We start from the raw sequence: 19,611 nt of genomic DNA, 5'->3' as shown, positions 1-19,611 counted from the left end.
AATAAATTATTCCAGTCTGGTTTCCCCAACTATTTTAAATGTGTTGAATCAACATGAGCTGCCTTTTCAGTGGTGAGTAGACTTGTGACTGCTTCAAAATCTAAGTTTGAACTAAGACACAGTGAATTGCAATTTGGATATGTGCTGAAGCATTTCACAACCATGATCCACCCTCTGGGCACCCACAAGAGTAAATATGTGTTGACTAATTAAAAATATTTGTTTGAATCAGAGACAAATAAATGTGTTAGGTGTTTGAATACACAAAACAATATCCTGAATGAAAACATTAGACTTGCAGTTACTGGGTTAAAAAATGCGCCTATCAAAATAGCTGCCCAATTTGGCTTTTTTAGGAAGAGGGCTCATAGATTAATGCAATGTGCTATTCCATCTTTGCTCTGAAAGGATATTTCTGAGAATTGTACTGCTGCCCCTATCTATTGCAATGACACGGGGAAAGCCTGCCCTCTTCCTGAGTTGAGACTAAAGTTTTAGATGCTTTTCATTTTTAACTCCACAGGGAATGGGTTGCAAAGGGGACTGGTAATAGAATACAGCGCCTCTCACCTCTTGTTCAAATATGGCCTAGGGCAGGAATGACTGAAAGCCATGCCCAGCTGCTGAGTCGTCTGAGTGACATCAGTGGATGGTGACTCTCAGTCCAGTTTAAGCAGAGTGATTTGCCTCACACCCAACCACAACCCAAAGAAGCATTAGCTGGCATTCTTACTGGAAAACTCAGAAAGAAAGATGTGAGCAGATGTGAAGATCAGTCTACACTCATGGCTGCACAGCACACACCCAGAAATCTGAATTATCTGTCAAGGGAATGCAATGTTTTTTCAAGCACTCGTGTTTTCAAATTCTTTGGAATTTTGTGGCAAAGATTGCTAAGGCAGAGGCTGCAGCGGTATGAAACAGGCAGGGGATAGACAACTATGGAGAGCTGTGGAAGGTATTTAAAGTTTTCCGAAATTGCCAGTTACTAAGCTTTTGCTGGTGGGTTAGAAATGTGTTTTTCTACAGACAGAAGCTAATGTTCTCTGGATTCTAACTTCCATAGTAAACCTACACACATGTGCCCTATGCGTCATCCCCTTCTAATAAAAGCCACAATGAGGTTGGTTAAGGCAACTCACCAGGCGGGAGTTTCATGTCATGCAGGCAAAGGCAACTTCCCTGCCCCATGTTTGCTGAATTACATGAATGTACATGGTGAAGAGGAATCTGTAGGGGAGTAGCCGTGTGTACTTAATCCTTGACTGCCCACCCTTTTCCCCACTGCAGTGCCTCCTTTGCCCCAATTGCTTTCCCTGCTTTTGCTCCCAGCCAGGTTTCAGAAACAAGAAAGAAGCTCAGCTGGGGGACATGATCAGGGAAGAGCAACAGCAGAGGGAAAGCAGCAGGTGATTAAGGATTATGTACCCTCACCTGACCGGCAGGTGTCCCAACCCGCCCCCATCATGTTATCTTGTAAACGTAAGATGTGGAAAACATGTTTGCCCATGTAATGGACAATTCTATTTGGGGCAGAGTGGGAGCACTTTTTCACTGGTAACACAAAAGGTTGGGCACTGCTAATTGCTCTTCCCTGAGAAGTGAGTTCATGTCTTTGAAAGCAGGGTCTTTGCTTTTTCCACTCATTAATATTCTAGTGAAATCCAGCTTAGACAATGAGTCAGATGGAATTTGCTAGTGAGGTGCCTCTACAGTGTGGTCCCCTTGAAGCCCCTCATCCCAAGAGACCCAAGTGTTTTGTAGTAAGCCTTCATGACACCATTCAGTGGCCAACCTCACAATGCCCATAAACACTGAAAGAGTTCACATATGGGAACTTCACAATGTTGTACAGACCATGTTAGACTAGGGCTGAGAAACCTGCAGGTTTCAAGAGCTCTATGTGCACCAGTGACCCAGGACATGGAATGTATATGCCTTCTGAGGCTCCAGTAAGCTCAGGTCTTCAAAGCATTTAACAAAGGTACCTTCTCTGGAAGTACAGTGACAGGCTTTGAGCCCAAAGTTGTGTTGCTCTCATGAAGGCATAGGTGATGCTCCATTTTTCTGGATCAGTGGTTCCCAATTAGCTATTACCAAGGACCCCCTATTTTTCAAAAGCCAAGCCACAGACCCCTTATGGAACACCTCCTTCCATGTGTGTCTCCATGATCTTTGCTCCACAGTCTGTCAGTGTGAGCGTATGGAGCATGTTAATTTCTATTGTGGCATCTATCCTGTGGCATCCTAATCCTGGCAGCATGGATTCATTGCCTCTTTATATAGCTCCTTCTTCAATTGTTCATGGATTTTGCTAAATGTACTAGTATAGAATTGGTTTTTTTATTGCCAGGTTTGAGCTTTGTTATTCTATTGGGGGTTTTTTTATCATGGTGTTAGAAAGATAGTACATTGTCTTCAGGACAAAAAGGTGCCGTATCCTTTCCTTACACAAAGCACTTGATGCACCTTACTCTATTCTGTTTTGATTTTTGATTTGTACATAAGCTTTTTCAAATTGTGGCTCACAATCACAACACAAAGAAATTACAAAATAATATAACAAAATCCACATGCTGTAACAAGTCAGTCCAAAGTCCTAGTGAAGATTATAACAAAAACCAAACAATTCAATTATCATGCAAGTCATATATAACATAATGATAACGATAATGATAATTTTATTATTTATACCCCTCCCATCTGGCTGGGTTTCCCAGCCTCTATGGACGGCTTCCAGCACATATAAAAACATAATAAAACATCAAACATTAAAAGCTACCAAATACAGCGCTGCCTTCAGATGTCTTCTAAAAGTTGTCTAGTTCTTTATCTTCTTGACATCTGATTGGAGGGCTTTCCACAAGGAGAATTTCACTTCTTGCAGTGAGGGAACAGCCTGAAGACACCCCCCCCCCAATAGCAGCAAATATATGATATTTAAAATACCACAGACCATGCAAAAAATTGATAATGTAGCTGCCAGGTCCCATACCTTACTAAATTACAAATACACAAATATCGCTGACAAGATTTCTAGCAATGGTGAAGACAAAATAAAGCCAGTTATAAAACAAGTATTTGGTGAGGTAAAATGGCTATAAATGAGGAATCATGCAGCCTTTGCAAGTACAATAGGTTCCAAAGAGGTAGCTCCTCTGCCTGGTGAGAGAGACATGCTCATGTTGTTTGGGAAGGTCTCCACCAAGAAGACTGTTCTTGAAGATGCACGAGTGACAATCTCTAAGCAAGAAAGAACAGAATCAGGGCCCCTTGCAGGAGTGGGGAAGGAGAGCCCTATAAGAGCAAGCCTGGCAGTATCCAGCCCTTTGCTTGAGCGCGCTCTCCAGATTACAGGGATGCTCAGCTGCTCCAGCTTTTCAGTGTGGAATCTCCCTGTAAGTTCTGAAAAGGTGTGAGTGCCAGGGTATGAGACAATGGGGCTGATTCTGGTAGCAACATTGGAAGATCATTTTCCTTCATGTGTTTCAATATTTTTCTTTCAGTGGCTTAACTCTAGGGACAGATGATCCTACCAACTCTGGATTTAGGGTGGTGCAGGCAGTTCCTCTGCACAAGGCGCCAAGCCGTGGGGTGCAAAATAATAATAAATAACAAAGGAAGGAGCTATTGTGAAAATAAATATTTTGGGGGGAGTCGCCAAATTTTGTTCTCAGGATTCCATATTACCAAAGTCCGTCCCTAATCCTACTGTTACCAGTATAGATAAGCAGACAGGCTTGTTGATCTTAAGCAGATATCTGCAACATTGTATTCCCCCCCCCCCCCCTTTAGGTCCATGATAGTCAACTCCAAATTCTAGCAAACCAATCCAACAACTTCTGGAAGACACCATATTGACTGCTTCTGCTTTACAGAGCAATCTTAAGTATTAGGAAGCTGACGGAAGTTAAATTAAGCCAGTGTGGTATTACAGACTTTGTTCAAAAGCAGAAATCATGCTGGTTCAGCTGTCCTAAGCCTGAGAGAGGGAGAGCTAAGCTTTAAAATAGAGTTTGACTTACACTATCCATTTTACCAGAGTATGTTGCTCTGGCTTATCAGGTCATGTGACTAAGCCAAATTGAGTTAGGATCCAGTGGTAAATGCAACCCCCACTTGATCTCACCATGTCACTCCCCTGGAATACCTGCTTTTCAGCAATTACAGTGCTGTAAGATCCACCATTCTCAGCTCAGCTGGCTGAACACTGGTTGAGCCAGAATGAAGGAGTTATGCCATGCTGTCTCTAGCAGAGCTAAGATGTGGGGCTTATGCCATTTTAGCATGGCTGCACCAGGAATCAGTTGGCTGAGCTAGAGATGTGCTGGATCATAACTTGCTCATACCAACAGATCTTGGCTTTGGGTTAGGGACTCCCAGGATTCAATTCCCCCCCCCCCCTCTACAGTGTTTGAGGACTTTGCCAATCAACTATCTAACTTTACTTTGTATAGCAGAACAAACCCAAATGTAGCATTACATGCTTCATTTATACAACCTCTAATATGAATTCATAACTTGGCAGTGTGCAAACATGTGCAAACATAACTTGACAGTGTGCAAACATCTTACCCCAGCCCCAAATTCACAGGGGTGGAGTTGTTATTTACTCAAGAGGCATATGTGACAACAACTTTCTATAAAAGAAGTTTGCTTCCTTGAGCTGGGAAAAAACAATTGTGGCCCAATACAGCATTTGAAATGCACGCAGAGCAACCGTAAATGTTATAGTCTGGCAACAGCTCCAGAATCCCAAGGTCTTCCTATGATTCATTGGATGCAATAAGAGCTGCCGTGTCGCTCTTAACAGCCCTCCCCCTCCCTCTGTAAATAGTTTAGAGGACAGTAGGGGCAAATTACATGCCTACATAACAATGCCCCCCTCTGCCCCCCAATGAACTTCTGTTTCCAAGTTTAGTGTTCCTTTGCACAGGATTCCATTCTGTCGTACCTACTGACGATGAGTTATGCACGTAGTTGGTAGGTCAGGATGTGTCACCAAGCCTATGGAATGTTTCCATTATTATTTACAGAGCACTATACTGTAGTTATTATTCAAAGTGCATTGAAGTCTTCATTGATTCTCAACTGTAATGTGAGATAGATGAGGCACTAAGATTATTTATGACTAAAGTAGCACTGTAATTCAAGGGCTGAGATAAGATGTGATTATTCTTAGGAGCTGTTCCATCTTCTTCTTTTTTTTATAATAATATTTATTAAATTTTCCAATAAAACATACAAATACAAAACAACTACAATAAAGACAAACACAAACAACAACAAAAAACAACAAGAATAATTTCAAAACCTTATTTCTTAACCTTATTTCCCCGACTTCCTCATACCTCACCATTTTGTATTCTAGTTTCATTATTCCATCAGCAAGTCCCTTCCCTTATTTCACCATATAATTTTACTAGTTCCATTTCTTTTCTTACGCTATTGTCTCTGAAAACCAATATATTTTTTAAATCCTTGTCAAACTAACATTCTTCAATCTTATAGTATTTATTTAAATAGTCCTTGAATTTCTTCCAATCTTCTTCCACTGTCTCCTTCTCCTGGTCTCGGATTCTGCCCGTCATCTCTGCGAGTCCCATGTAGTCCGTCATCTTCATCTGCCATTCTTCCAGAGTGGGTAGATCTGGCGTCTTCCAATACTTTGCGATAAGGATTCTTGCTGCTGTTGTAGCATACAAAAACAACGTTCTGTCCTTTTTTAACACCACATGGCTTACCATACCCAGGAGGAAGGCCTCTGGTTTCTTCAGGAAAGTGTATTTAAACATCTTTTTCATTTCATTATATATCATTTCCCAGAAAGCCTTAATCCTTGGGCATGTCCACCAAAGGTGAAAAAAAGTACCTTCATTCTCTTTACATTTCCAACATTTGTTATCTGACAAGTGGTTAATTTTTGCAAGCTTGACTGGGGTCATGTACCACCTATATATCATTTTCATAATATTTTCTCTCAAGGCATTACATGCCGTAAATTTGATGCCTGTGGTCCACAACCTTTCCCAGTCAGCAAACATAATATTGTGACCTATATCTTGCGCCCACTTGATCATAGCTGATTTAACAATTTCATCTTCCGTATTCCATTTCAACAGCAAGTTGTACGTTTTAGATAAATTCTTAGTATTGGATTCTAACAGTTCTGTCTCCAATTTAGATTTCTCCACCTGGAAGCCAATTTTCTTATCCATCTTATAAGCCTCCATTATTTGAAAATAATGAAGCCAATCTCTGACTTTATCCTTTAATTTCTCAAAACTCTTCAATTTAACATTGCTACCCTCCTGTTCTAAAATTTCCCAGTACCTCGGCCATGTGGACTCCATATTGAGTTTTTTCAAAGCTTTTGCCTCCATTGGCGAAAGCCATCTTGGAGTTTTATTCTCCAATAGATCTTTATATCTGATCCACACATTAAACAATGCTTTCCTGACAATATGACTTTTAAAACCTTTATGAACCTTAACTTTGTCGTACCACAAATATGCATGCCACCCAAAAAAGTTGTTAAAACCTTCCAAATCTAAAATGTCTGTGTTTGTGAGAAGCAGCCAATCCTTCAGCCAGCAGAAAGCTGCTGTTCCATCTTCTATCCAATGAATACCACCACAGACCCTCTAGGGCCTACAGGTGCATGTATTTATGTTGCACATGGACTGATTCATTGGGTGCAAGTTTGTCATATGTGTTTGAAAGTTTGTAATAAGTGGTTTTTTAAGGGAGCGGGTAGCGCTGTGGTCTAAACCACTGAGCCTCTTGTGCTTGCCGGTCGGAAGGTTGGCAGTTTGAATCCACACGATGGAGTGAGCTCCTGTTGCTCGGTCCCAACTTAGCAGTTCAAAAGCACACCAGTGTGAGTAGATAAATAGGTGGCGGGAAGGTAAACGGTAAAAGTTGTCATGAAAATGTTGGAGAATGTTGGTGTACATGAGCAAAAGTGAGGTGAAATAGTCAAGTCAGATTTGCTGCATAGTGCCATAATATATTCACTACATGGTCTGTAAATGGCTAGGACCATGCAGTGAAGAAAGAAGCCTTAAAATAGCTTTGCTTATGGGGGCTCCACAGTAGTGTGGAGAAATGCAAAGGTGGGGGGGGCTAGCTAGCTAGGTTTTTACATCCCTCAAAAGCCTACTTCCTGCATTAAAAATAACTGAACCCCATTAAATTCAGTGTGGTGCTGAATTTATTTTCCAAAAGTCAGGTAGGGATTTGAATTCTGCAGAGAGCTGGCAGTAAGTGTGGTTGGTGGAGCATTGTGTTAAAAATAAATTTTAAATGTCATTGGGAAAGGATGCAACTGTATGTGTGTGTTTTGAGAGGATAGGCTTCATACTCTGAAAGATGAATTGTTGGATTTGGAAAATACTGGTGAATACATGCATGTATTTATGAGTATTTGTTCTGTGGCTGTGTTCACACATGATGCTAAAACCATAGTACGCTGTCCAACGTTTGTCAAAATAAACCCCATGAAATCAGTGGACCTGCATAATTTAAGTTCATTTATTCAATGGTTATCAGTGCCTTCACCCCACTGCCCTGCGGAGGCTTTGCGCAGCCATCCCCAAGCTAGAACAGCGAGATGGAGTGCTGCACAGCGCTCCGTCTCCCTGTTCTGGCTTTGGGCTTAGCCGTGCAGCCTGCATTCACTCTATAGGACGTACACACATTTCCCCTTAATTTTTGGAGGGGAAGAAGTGCGTCCTATAGAGCAAAAAATACGGTACTTCCTGGTTTGCCGTGTTTGCAAGCTGAAAAGATGCAACATGAACCTAACGCAACACGAGGTATGACTGTAATTATACAGTTCTTCATGCAAGTATTAACAGACTTGAATGGCCAATTGATTTTTAGCTAAACTCTGAAGTAATGACAGGCTCATACACTGCACCTGTTAACAAATGTCCTTAGTGTCGTGCTCTGGTAGTTAACCATGTGTGATTTTACTCTTGATCTCCAGAAGGTGGCAGTAGTGAATGCCTTCTTAGTACATGAAATGTTTTTTTTAAGGAGATGTGAAACTGTGAGCTGTACTGACTTAGCACAAAGTGTATTCATTATGACAACTCAAAAGCTTGTAGGAACCAAACGACAGACAAAATCAAAGCAATCACTTTAAGCTGGCAATGAGTGCAGTACAGTGTGGTTTATGGTTACATGAATGGGCCGTGGGATTGTGTCTTCATCACTACCCAGTCGTCTTCTGGCATGGATGTGTGGAGATTAGAAACTTCTACTTCCATTTTGATTTAACTGCAATTTAGTGTCCTAACCAAACCCCCAAACTGTGCAAAACTATGGTTTAGGGAAACAAGCCAGGATTGTAAACCACGGTTTGAGGTTGACTTGTTTTTCTAAGATTTGTCCAGGTTTGTACATAATGATAAACTGTAGTTAGTTAAAAATAGAAGTGAAAGCTTCCAGTTTTCTCCCTGTGACTATAGCGAAGTAGGGAAAAAGAAACTGAAAACCCCAAGACCTATTCAAATAATGCTAAACCATAGTTTAATTTAATGCTACATCCAATTGAGACCACAAAGTAGTCAAAGCTATGACAGAAAACTGTTAATATTGTTGGGTGTGAAGGTAAAGGTAAAGGGACCCCTGACCCTTAGGTCCAGTCGTGACCGACTCTGGAGTTGCGGTGTTTATTTCGCTTTATTGGCCAAGGGAGCCGGCATACAGCTTCCGGGTCATGTGACCAGCATGACTAAGCCACTTCTGGCGAACTAGAGCAGCGCACGGAAACACCGTTTACCTTCCTGCCAGAGCGGTACCTATTTATCTATTTGCACTTTGACGTGCTTTCGAACTGCTAGGTGGGCAGGAGCTGGGAGCTCACCCCATCGTGAGGATTCGAACCACCGACCTTCTGATCAGTAAGTCCTAGGCTCTGTGGTTTAACCCACAGTGCCACTTGTTTCCCTTTTGTTGGGTGTACTGTCAAACAAAAAAGGCAAAGACTGGTATTATTCCCATCATGAACCACTTGCTCACCTCCTTCCTACTGTTTCAAAGCACTGAAGTGCATCTCTGCATCCTGTAGATAATGCTGTCAATTTTTTAACCTTGTCGCATTGCCTTTAGCTGTTGACTTGTCCTCACATGGAGAAGAATGTCATCATCTACTAATTGCTGCAGAACATGTTGCTGTTAAAGGCACAGCTACAAAAATGAGTTGAAAAGTTGGCGTACCTCATTGTGGGTATCCACTTACTCTTCTCTTGCCGGTGATCCTTGGATGACACCTCATTCCAATAACTCCAATTACTAGAGTTGCTCCTCTACCCATTTATAACAACACTGCTTCATCCTAGACAGTCTCCGCTCAGAGAAATTTCCACAGTTATGAAGAACCAGGTCAGCAATGAAGATATGAATCTTGGTATGTGACTGCAGGCAAGATTTAGAATAGCTCACAGGACTTTGAAAGCAGGGTATGTTAGTAAACAGATTGTGTCTGCTTCTTTTTGATGCTTGGTTTACTAACATTGTAGAAGGAAAGCTGGTAGTGTTTTATAGCATCCTCAAAAGACAGAGGCAAAATAAGGGGACAAGTATAAGAAAATAGTTATTGTCCTTGGTAAAAGGTAAAGGTAAAGGGACCCCTGACCATTAGGTCCAGGCGTGACTGACTCTGGGGTTGAGGCGCTCATCTTGCTTTATTGGTCGAGGGAGCTGGTGTACAGCTTCCAGGTCATGTGGCCAGCATGACTAAGCTGCTTTCTGGCGAATCAGAGCAGTGCACGGAAACGCCATTTACCTTCCCACCGGAGCGGTAGCTATTTATCTACCTGCACTTTGATGTGCTTTCAAACTACTAAGTTGGCAGGAGCAGGGATCGAGCAATGGGAGCTCACCCCATCAGGGGGATTCAAACTGCCGACCTTCTGATTGGCAAATCCTAGGCTCTGTGGTTTAACCCACAGCACCACCCGCGTCCCAATTGTCCTTGGTAGGTAAGGACTTTTTGAGGATCTTTATTCTATGTAATCCATCTATCATCTATATCGCCAGGATTGTAAGGATTGTAAGGATTGATAGTATTTATTATGATAGGATATTGTGTTTTAACTTCTTTTTACTTACTTTACTCCTTGGGACAGATGGGCTAGGCAGCAGGGAAATGCAAGGACATTTCTCTGTAGCCCAGGTTTTCACCTTTTCTACTTATAGGAAATTAGCCATGATGGGTAAGGCTTCTGTGATGGGTTGAACTATTCCCAACATATTCCCGCACTATATTAGTGTAACATGAATGGAAAATGTTGTCTTGTTGTGTGTGTGTTCAGTGGCAGGTGGAATGCAAATTTGGGGTGTTTCTTAAAAAATAAAATCTTGCCTGAGTATGTGAGACTGAACAACACGGTTTGGCTGTTGCATTCTAGGAAGCCAGAACGAGCTGTATAAGTCTATTTAAGGAATAAGCAAATACAAAGAAAAAAGGAAAGCCACAAACCCCAGCAACAAAGTAGGAAGAAGAGAGTGATGTAACCTGACTAGACAGTCAGAAGGAAAGAGGAAGGAAAACCTTCCTGAGGAAGGAAAACCACGTTGCTTGAAATGCCAAGTTGTAGAGAGCGAAGTACTTAGAATGTTGCACAATCGTAGTTTTGTGTCAGTGTAACAGGAGGAATTTAACACAAGGTCAGTGTGACACAGTAACCTTGCGTTATGTTTCAGCAGAAGCATTGCACCAACACAAAGCTATGATTGTGTAATGTTGTAGGTCAAAATGCAGATGGTAGTTAACTTCCTGCATTGACTTTTCTAGATAAAGGGCATGGTTATTTAGGATGTGTGTAGTAGGTAGCTAGAAACCTTCCAGTTTCTAAGGTTGCCAAGATTGATGCAGCCATTACATGAGAAAGCCCATTTCTTCTCTTCTCCACTATGCAAAAAACACTTTGTGTAAAGCGGATGTTCCATGTAAAGGCACACTTATTTAGAAGACCTGTTTGCATTACTCATTCCCCTCCAAATAGTGGTGGGAAGACAGCACAAATGCAGACCATAAACTATCTGCAATTTACTTCCATACTCAGAATATTCATGTTGGGCAGTATTCAACTAAACAGTTTGGCACAACAGCTTTTAGCCGCACAGCTTAACTTCCTCACCCACTCCTTCCCCCATTGTGCCCCTACATCCCCCCTAAAACTGTTGCAATGTCACATGAAAAGCAATGCCTTCTGTTCATGCAACAGCACCTGTGGATCCAAGCTATATATAGTATTGGCCCAAATTTATGCCGCACTCCCCCCCCAAAAAAAATTCCGGCCGTGAAAAGTTAAAGTGCAGCTTAAATTTGCAACCTTACAGAAATTGGCTTTTATGATATTGCTGTAGGATTTTCTTCTATGTTAGCCATTTATGGGTGTGAGTACCTGCGGAATTTTAAGGGAGTGGCTTATATTTGGGTATTGTCTTTTTTTCTCCCCCACCCTTTGAATTTTAAAGGTGCGGCTTATTTGCGCGTGTGGCTTATATTCAGGCCAATACGGTACCTGGAAGTAAACGCCAGTGGTTTGAACAGACCTGAGGCCACCTGTATGTACTTAGGGTGGTATAACTCACAAATTTAAGAAATATTTCTTTCAATTTTCATTGCATTCCACCCATGTGTCCCAAAACCTTTTGTCTTTGTGCAGCCTAACAAGTCCTCTTTGTACAGCTGAATAGCCTAATAGGCAGTGTTTGTAGAGTAAGGGCATGTTGTATATGAAAGAAGATTGCGGTGGCAGTGCACTGGATTTATGAATGAAAGCGCTCATTACCTAAGCAGATTAGGATTTGTGAACTATGAATGGATTGCTCCTATAAATGGGTCAGAGTGTTCTGAAATTATCAGGGCAAAGCTTTATTTTGATTTTAAAGGAGCAGGGTTAAGTAGAGTATCATAATGGTGGAATACAAACATTTGCAATTAGGTTCAGTCAGATGCTTTGATTTTAATTTTGGCCTTCCTAACCATATTGAACGTAATCATTGGGAGGGAGAGGGATATAAGTATGTTAGAATGAGTGACAAGCATAATCATTCTCTTGAATATAATATTTGATACTGAATAGCTAAAACATAGTAGCACAGGTTGACAGAGGAGGTACGGTATTCTGAAGGGTACACAGGTTATCCTCTCACCTTTTCTCTTTCAATTCCAAATATGGGCCACCCTCTGGAACTGCCAGCACAGGCTCCCTGAGATGAACAGGGGGTGCACAGCAGCAATGATTGGTGGGTTGTAACCGTCCTTCATAGAAGAGCATGCTTGAGATTTTAAGTTAAGAAGAGATAACAGATGGGGAACCTGTGGCCCTCCAGATGTTGTTGGACTTCACCTCAAATCAGCCCCTGTCGGCATGATTCGTGGTCAAGATGATGGGAACTGTAGTCCGACAAAATCTGGATTGAGACAGTTGCCTCATCCCTAAACCGTTCAATGAGTTAATTTATTCACAGTTATCTCTCTAATTCTATCTAATTCATCCTCTCTCCCTCACTGTCAAATGGGTCAATCAAAAGCAAGGAGCTTAAAAGCTTAGGGTTGGGAGTGCCTTCTGCGGCCTGCACAAGCTACATGAATGTATCACATGTGGATTGAGTTTGGCTAGTCTGGTCAAGGATCGTTACACCCAAGGAACTGAAAAGTCACACAAAATTCTCCTTGAATTTGTCTTCCTTCACTCTTTGAGAACTATGATTTCTTCTCGCTGTTTGCCCTTTCATATCTTTCTCCTTGATTCTGTTCCATTCCATGAAGTCCACCATAGATGTGCTTGATTTGATCACCCCCTTAACTGTTTGCTCTGGTATTCCTGGCCATGAACCTGCTGTGTCGCAATCCTTCTCCAGACCTGATCACCTACTGCAAGCCTGCAAACAGGTTGGGCTGGTGATTGCTGCTAATTGATCTCCTATGTTTCTAGAACTTTCTTGTGTGCAATAATAGTAGATTCTCAAAATTCCCTTGAGAAAAAAAATGTTTTATCAATATATCTAAGACAGGGGACAGCAACCTTTTTCAGCTGTGGGCTGGTCCACCGTCCCTCAGACCATGTGGGGGGCCGGACTATATTTTGAAAACATAAATGAATGAATGAATTCCTAAGCCCCACAAATAACCCAGACATGCATTTTAAATAAAAGGACACATTCTACTCATGTAAAAACACGCTGATTCCCGGACCGTCTGCAGGCCGGATTGAGAAGGTGATTGGGCCGCATCCAGCCCCTGGGCCTTAGGTTGTCTACCCCTGATCTAAAAAAAGATATCTGAAATCTCAGATGGCAATGGTAATGAAACTTAGAGGATTTTCCCCTCTACAATTTTCCAGCAAATTCCATCTTTTTCTTTTCTAATGCTATTGCTCATACTTTGTTCTTTTTTTATAAAATTGGGAGCTACTTACCGGTACTTACTGTATAGCACAGTATAGTAGATCACTAGACAAAAACAACTATCTGTTGTTTCATTTGGAAGTCTCTGTCATTGCTATTCAGTGATTGTCATTATATTTAAGGTTTTGTTGTTTCTAGGAAAGAGGTGGAGAACGGTCTTTATCACTCCCTGGATGGCCACCTTCAGCCACTTCACGATCCATGTCCCCTGTCTCTCCTGTGGTGTTTCAACCTGCTCCTGATTATTTTAGCAAACCAACTCCTGCAGCTGATAAGCCTGGGAAGAGGCTGACTCCTTGGGAAGCAGCCGCCAAGTCCCCTCTTGGCTTGGTGGATGATGCCTTTGGCCCACAGACCATTCAAGAGTCGATCGCTGCAAATGTTGTGTCTGCTGCTCGCCGGAAAACACTGCCTGCGCCGCCAGATGAGTGGAAACAAAAAGTGGCTTACGAGCATCCTGCTCCCAGTGCCCATGCAAAATTAGCTTCGTTTGGAAGGAGCCAGTCAGCGGCATTTTTCCCTGCAAAGAGCACAGTGTCTGCCCCGAGCTCCACTGCCCCCTGCAGCTCTCGTCTACAGTATGCATACTATGGCCAACGTGCCCAGACAGATCCTGACATGGTCTCCATGGATTCCAGGTCTGATTACTACCTGTCACTAGCTGACTCCAACTATAATCCACTTCCAAAGGGATGGAGACGCCAAACATGAGAAGCGGAAGGCCCTGTTTTAGCTTCTCTTCTTGAAGTTCTACAAGTCTTAGATTCGAGGGTGAATTGAAAATGTGAAGAAGTGTGTGGGACAGGTGTTTGCTGGCCTGAGAAGATATTGACAAAAGATCCATAAGGCTCTCAGTAGCACGACAGCTTTTGATCCCAGCTTCAAAGCTTTCCTTTGTCTTTGGGTGCATGTGTGTGTGTGTTAAAAGGAAATCAAATCTGTGGAAGAATGAAATTCAAAGGTGAAAGCTTCAGCTGGGAAGAGTGCAACAATTGTGAGATTTGAATGTTTGTAAATTAACCAATGAGCCTTTATCAAGGACATATCCTTGGGTCTTTTGAAAAGCTGTCTTTCTGTTTTCCATCCTAACTTGCTTGTGGCTGGTTAAATGTCCACCTCTTATTTGCTGACCAGTCTGTGGTTTTAAAGAAACTCCTTGGTCTCTGTTCAGTGTAAATGTCACCACTGACTTAAAACAGTTTCACAGGGTTGGAGTTTTGACTAAGTCAAATGGGGCTTTCCCTAGCAAATCATGGATTAGGGAAGGGCAGGAGCAAGCAAAGATTTCCTAAGTGAGGGATAGCCTCTTAATGTTGTTGGGCTCCAGCTCCCATCAGCATGGCCAATGGTCAGGGATAAGAGGAGTTGTAGTCCAGCCAATCAGAGTTGACAATGCTGAACCAGGTGAACAAATAGTCTAATGGTATATGGCAGCCTCCTAAATTCATGCACAACTTGTTGTTGAGCTCTGCTCCTACTTATAAATATCAAAAGCATATTTGCATGCAAATTGCAGGTACAGTAGACCTTTCTAAAGGGATGAACTGTGACAAATTTCCGGAAGATAGTTGCAAGGAGAGACTTTAGCATTTTGAGGGAGGGTGGAAATTGTTCCTCTAAGGGTGTGGTTTTTTTATGACAGGGCAATCAGGTTGAAAGCTGGAGACAGGAGGGAGGTTCCCCTGAGTAAGAAACCTGTTAAAGCTCAGGCAAACAGTTCCCAAAGTTGTATGTTACTGGCTTTTTTTAAAAAAAAAAAAAAAAGCAAAGCTGGGAAATCACAATTTTTAATCGTCACCCCCAACCCCTGTTCTAAAAGTGGACTCCAGAAGGGGTGAGTACAGCTGCCGTCATCCTTCATCATGCTGCTTTGGCCTGATTGAAGTTGGAATCAGACAACATCTAGAAGACCGCAAGTTCCCCACCTCTGCCTTAGAGCAACAAGCTTGCTGTCTGATGCTACTCCAAAATATTGAAAACCTGCAATTCATCCTGATAAACTTCCTCATCCTGTTTACCAGTTCAAAATTGGCAGCTATGCTGGGGAATAGCCTTCTTTGAAGGTTATTCAGCTTGAAATGCAGAGAGGTGAATAAGATGTGATACTACTTTTCACAGACATTCAAAGTCTAGCAAATTAGATGGTAAGGGAATAAGATGGCCTGAAGAAATGTGGCAATGGTTTGGTTGTTTTTTGTTGTGGTTGTTTTTGATAGGGTGGGGGGAAAGAAACAAAATGTTCTGTTTTCTGCCAGATCTCTAGAACTATTTAATAGTCTCTCTACAGGCATACATGTTGTGGACAGTGAGCCTATTGTGGCTCATTGCATTTTCGATAGCTGTGCCACCTTCTTAAAATAACCAAACGCCTGTTTCCAGCCCAAGCTGGCTTGCAGAATCCGGATTGGTTGCTCCTGTGGCAATTACAAAGTCATTCCCTCTTCTCCACCACCAGCTGGGGCAAAGTTTATAGTGAAATAAACAGCAGGATTGACACTGAATAAACCTTTTATCAGATATACAAGCTGAGTATTAGCAAAAATAGCAATTGAAAAGGATCATAGGGTATGAAGTGCAAAGCCATGCAGGATTTGAAAGCAGATAAATGTGTTGCAAAAGGGGTGGGTGTCCATTTTGGTATCTCTCAGTTTCATATTTCTCCAATCTAAAAACATCTTATTACATGGTATAGAGGCTGACCAAACAATTGTTTTAAAATGGCCATGCGACAACTCTGATTTTATCCATTTTGGAATGGGTTGTTAAGAGAGCTGATTCATTATACTGTGCATTCCCAAGAGATTGCCCAGCACAACCCAAAATGTGTACTCCAGGATCCCTTGAGATGTCATTGTGCATGTGCTTCAAATCTGCAGTCATATTCAGCCGTGTGCAATGCCACAAATAGTACCCCGGAATTCTCTTCAGATCTGAAATGGACCCTGTGATATATGCACAGTTGTCAATAGGGATGAGCAAATCTGTCAGTTTCAATGTCTCTCAGTTTCTCATTTTTCCACTCTTAAATTCAGTTCTCTTCATTTCCATATCAACCCCCCACTGCAGAAAAACCCACCACATTGAAAATTCACTAGCATTTAGTACATAATTCTCTTTATATACACATTTTGTTATCCACTTTTGCTTAATATACGTATTTTGCAAAGCAGATTTCTGAAATCTAATGCAACTTCGTGTGGTGTTTTTGCCAATATGTGCATACTTGTGCATAGCCTAGTATGTGCATGTGCAGACCGACAGACAGGCATAGATTCCCCAACCCTCCACTCTTTTGAACAGCAACCCTGTGAGTTTCATGGCTAAATTTGGTAAGCTGGTCTCACACGACCATCTGTTTGAAGACGTGTGGCAAAGTCTGGTGCATGAAGAAATTATTCCTAGCATTTGAACACCACAGGGATAAGGATGACCTCAAAATCACAGGGTAGATAAGGTAAGTGGGAAGTAATGCCTTAGATTTTGTTCAGAATGAGTTGGAGGCACATGTCTCCTTTGGGGCTTCAGAAGTTGCATATGTTTGTGACATGTGAACCTTACCACCCCTTCAGTGGCTCACATTCTCTTGTGTCACTAGCAGATGAGTATTTGTCATGGAACTTTTGATTTATCAAGGTATCAAAACATAGATATAGTGCAGCTTTCGCCCAACCAGTTGCCTCTAGGCATTTTGGACAAGCTTTTAAAACATCTGGAATGCAAAAGGTTAGGAAAAGCTGCTATAGATCAACAATGTAGAAAGTCAGTTTTGTATAGAAGTAGATTTCTGATAAGTGTTCAGTGGTTTGAGCCTAGTTTAAGGGAAGCTGTATAGAGACATGCATTAATTCAATTTAGCAATATCCAACCTGGCGGCCTCCAGGTGTTGTTCAACTTCAACTCCCATGATCCCTCACAATTGGCCATGCTGTTTAAAGGCACTGGAAGTTTTGGTTCACATCATCTGGAAAGTATTACATTGGCTGTCCCTGGCTTAACCAAAGTTAAGGCCAGTCCAAGACATTTTATTGCCTGAGGCAAAAGGCAATATGAAACTCCACGTTGTGGATTTGTGACTCATGTGCTGGTTTATTGGGGGCCAGAATATGTCCCAAGGGATCAGGTTTCTGTTTTGAAATGCTTTGCCTTTCTATCTGGACCATGATTAATTAGCTTCCCCCAAACATAAATGTAGCCAAATGCAGCTACACACACACCCTGCCCTTTCTCAGTATTGAAAAAACAACCATGTATGTTTTCTTTCTGAATATTTGTACGAAACCTAATATGGCACGGATAAAAGCATGAAATCATATCTGATCAGAGCATGGATACTTGAGGCCCCCTTCAAATAATTTTCCCATCACAAGAAGGACTGTAAAGAGGACGTGTGTCTTTCTGTCTGGGATGTTCTCTGCTCCCTGAGAATCCTGAGAACAGTAACCCTGAGGATTGTCCTCGATGCACCCATCATGACACACCTGACCACAGGGATGCTGTGAGATAACCAGGGGATTGTGTATGGCTAGGTAGCACATGATGGAACTTACATGGAATGTTACAAACCCTTAGCCCTGCCTATCATGGTGAGGGTGACTCTAACTACTCTGGTTTTAGGCTTCAAGCCACAGGCTCACTGAATTCAATGGGAGTCTTTGCTTCCCATGGTCCAAAGGTTTTAAGAATTAACCATATCCAAAGACATTAAGCTAGTTGTGCCGACAAGGTCATGACATGAAATCCTGCTTGGAAGAGACTCTGCCTTGTATTTTTTTCTGTTGAGTCAAACCAGACTAACAGGGTATTATATAGAGCCCGTTTTCCTTTTGGCCTTGTTCACACTGTGGCATTATGTACCAGAGGATTTTAAAAAGAGAATTAAACTATACATGGACAAAGTGGCTGCATGTCCTGTTTCAAACTAAGGGCTGCCTGGTCCAAGTTTGGTTTTAAAGCCAAAGAACCCCTAAGAGGGGGTGGGGGGAGTGCTTTGAGGTTGTCTCTCAACAGTTAGCAGCACCTGGACAGCAGGCTAGGCAGGCACAAAGTCACTAGGTGGACAAAAGCAGGGCAGTGATATTGTCCTTGTGTCATGTTTATAGAATACCCATAGGATGGTGGACTAGATAGCGTCATCTTAAGTTAGGCTCAATTGTGGGTGAAGTTTGGTATGGACAGTGTGTCTTCCTCCACCCCGCCCCAGTTGTTTCTCAATGAAAACAAACCAGAGAAAGTCAAGGGTATTAATGTCTCATTGAATTCAGTAGAATTTGAGCATGCTTAACTTTCTCTGGATACATTAACATGGGTGATTAGACCCCTCTAAGGCTGTAAACCTAAGCAAACTCCTCTGGGACACCAACGGGACTTGCTTCAAGTAGACATGCATAAAATTGCACTCACACATGTAATGCTCCATAAGAAGAATTTGTCTATATCATATTGATGACTGATTAGTCTTTCTAATTGATTGCAGGTGTGATTTTTACACCGAGTTCCTAATCCAGTCCTTTTGGCTTTAGCAGAATTGCCACCTTCTTGTTCTTTCTGCATGGTTCTTTTTTCTCTCTCTCTCCTGAAAATTTAAATCCCATCTATCTCCAGTACATGACACATGAAAAAAGTAAGACAAGGAGACAAAGGGTAAATACTTAAAAATGTGCATTGATTCAGATGATATTCCGAAAATGTATGCTAAGCCTACAAACGAAAATCTACTGCTGTGCTTTACAATAGAAGGAGAGTGAATTTAAATTCTGCTCTGAAAAACCTAATCTGGATTTGCCATTTCACTCGACATGCAGGGATGTCTGCTTGGGTGTTTTAAGAAAACGTTATTAATGTGCAGAGGGGATGCCTTATGATTTAGGAGTTCAGATTTTGCAAGGTTTATCATAACTAACTTGGTGAAGAATGGCCACATGCTTTGCTACAATCTATTCAACTCAGCTTCTCTTAAATGCCATTGCTTTGTTTAGAAAACAACAGTGGAAGAAGAGATATTGTGCTTTGTAAGATTAAACTGATGGGGCAAAAAGCAAAGTTTCAGGAGATCAGATGAGACAGCAGAAAAGGGAGTACAGACTCAGATGGGGCATGAATGCCACTTAAAAACTTGATGGGTTTAGTGGTTTGTGGCAACACTGGTGGTGTACTTCTCATTTTTGCAGTGTGATTCACTGACCA

At 41.8% G+C, this 19,611-nt stretch overlaps 1 protein-coding gene across 2 annotated transcripts in view; it reads left to right on the top strand.

Moving 5' to 3' along the window:
* The window catches only part of SYNPO2 (synaptopodin 2), a 110,835-nt gene extending 91,775 nt beyond the window's left edge, over positions 1–19,060 (top strand). For both annotated transcript variants that reach the window (XM_081876636.1, XM_081876638.1), the window contains one exon: positions 13,567–19,060. In XM_081876636.1, coding sequence (XP_081732762.1) covers positions 13,567–14,139 — 573 coding nt within the window. In that variant the 3' untranslated portion in view covers positions 14,140–19,060. The remainder of the gene's footprint in view (positions 1–13,566) is intronic.
* Positions 19,061–19,611: the final 551 nt, after the last annotated feature.

The sequence above is a fragment of the Podarcis erhardii genome (genome assembly GCF_964252035.2).
Source record: "Podarcis erhardii genome assembly, chromosome: 9".
Classification (NCBI taxonomy): Eukaryota; Metazoa; Chordata; class Lepidosauria; order Squamata; family Lacertidae; genus Podarcis; species Podarcis erhardii.
Note: the sequence above shows the minus strand (reverse complement) of the source record. Positions and strands in the feature narration are given on the sequence as shown.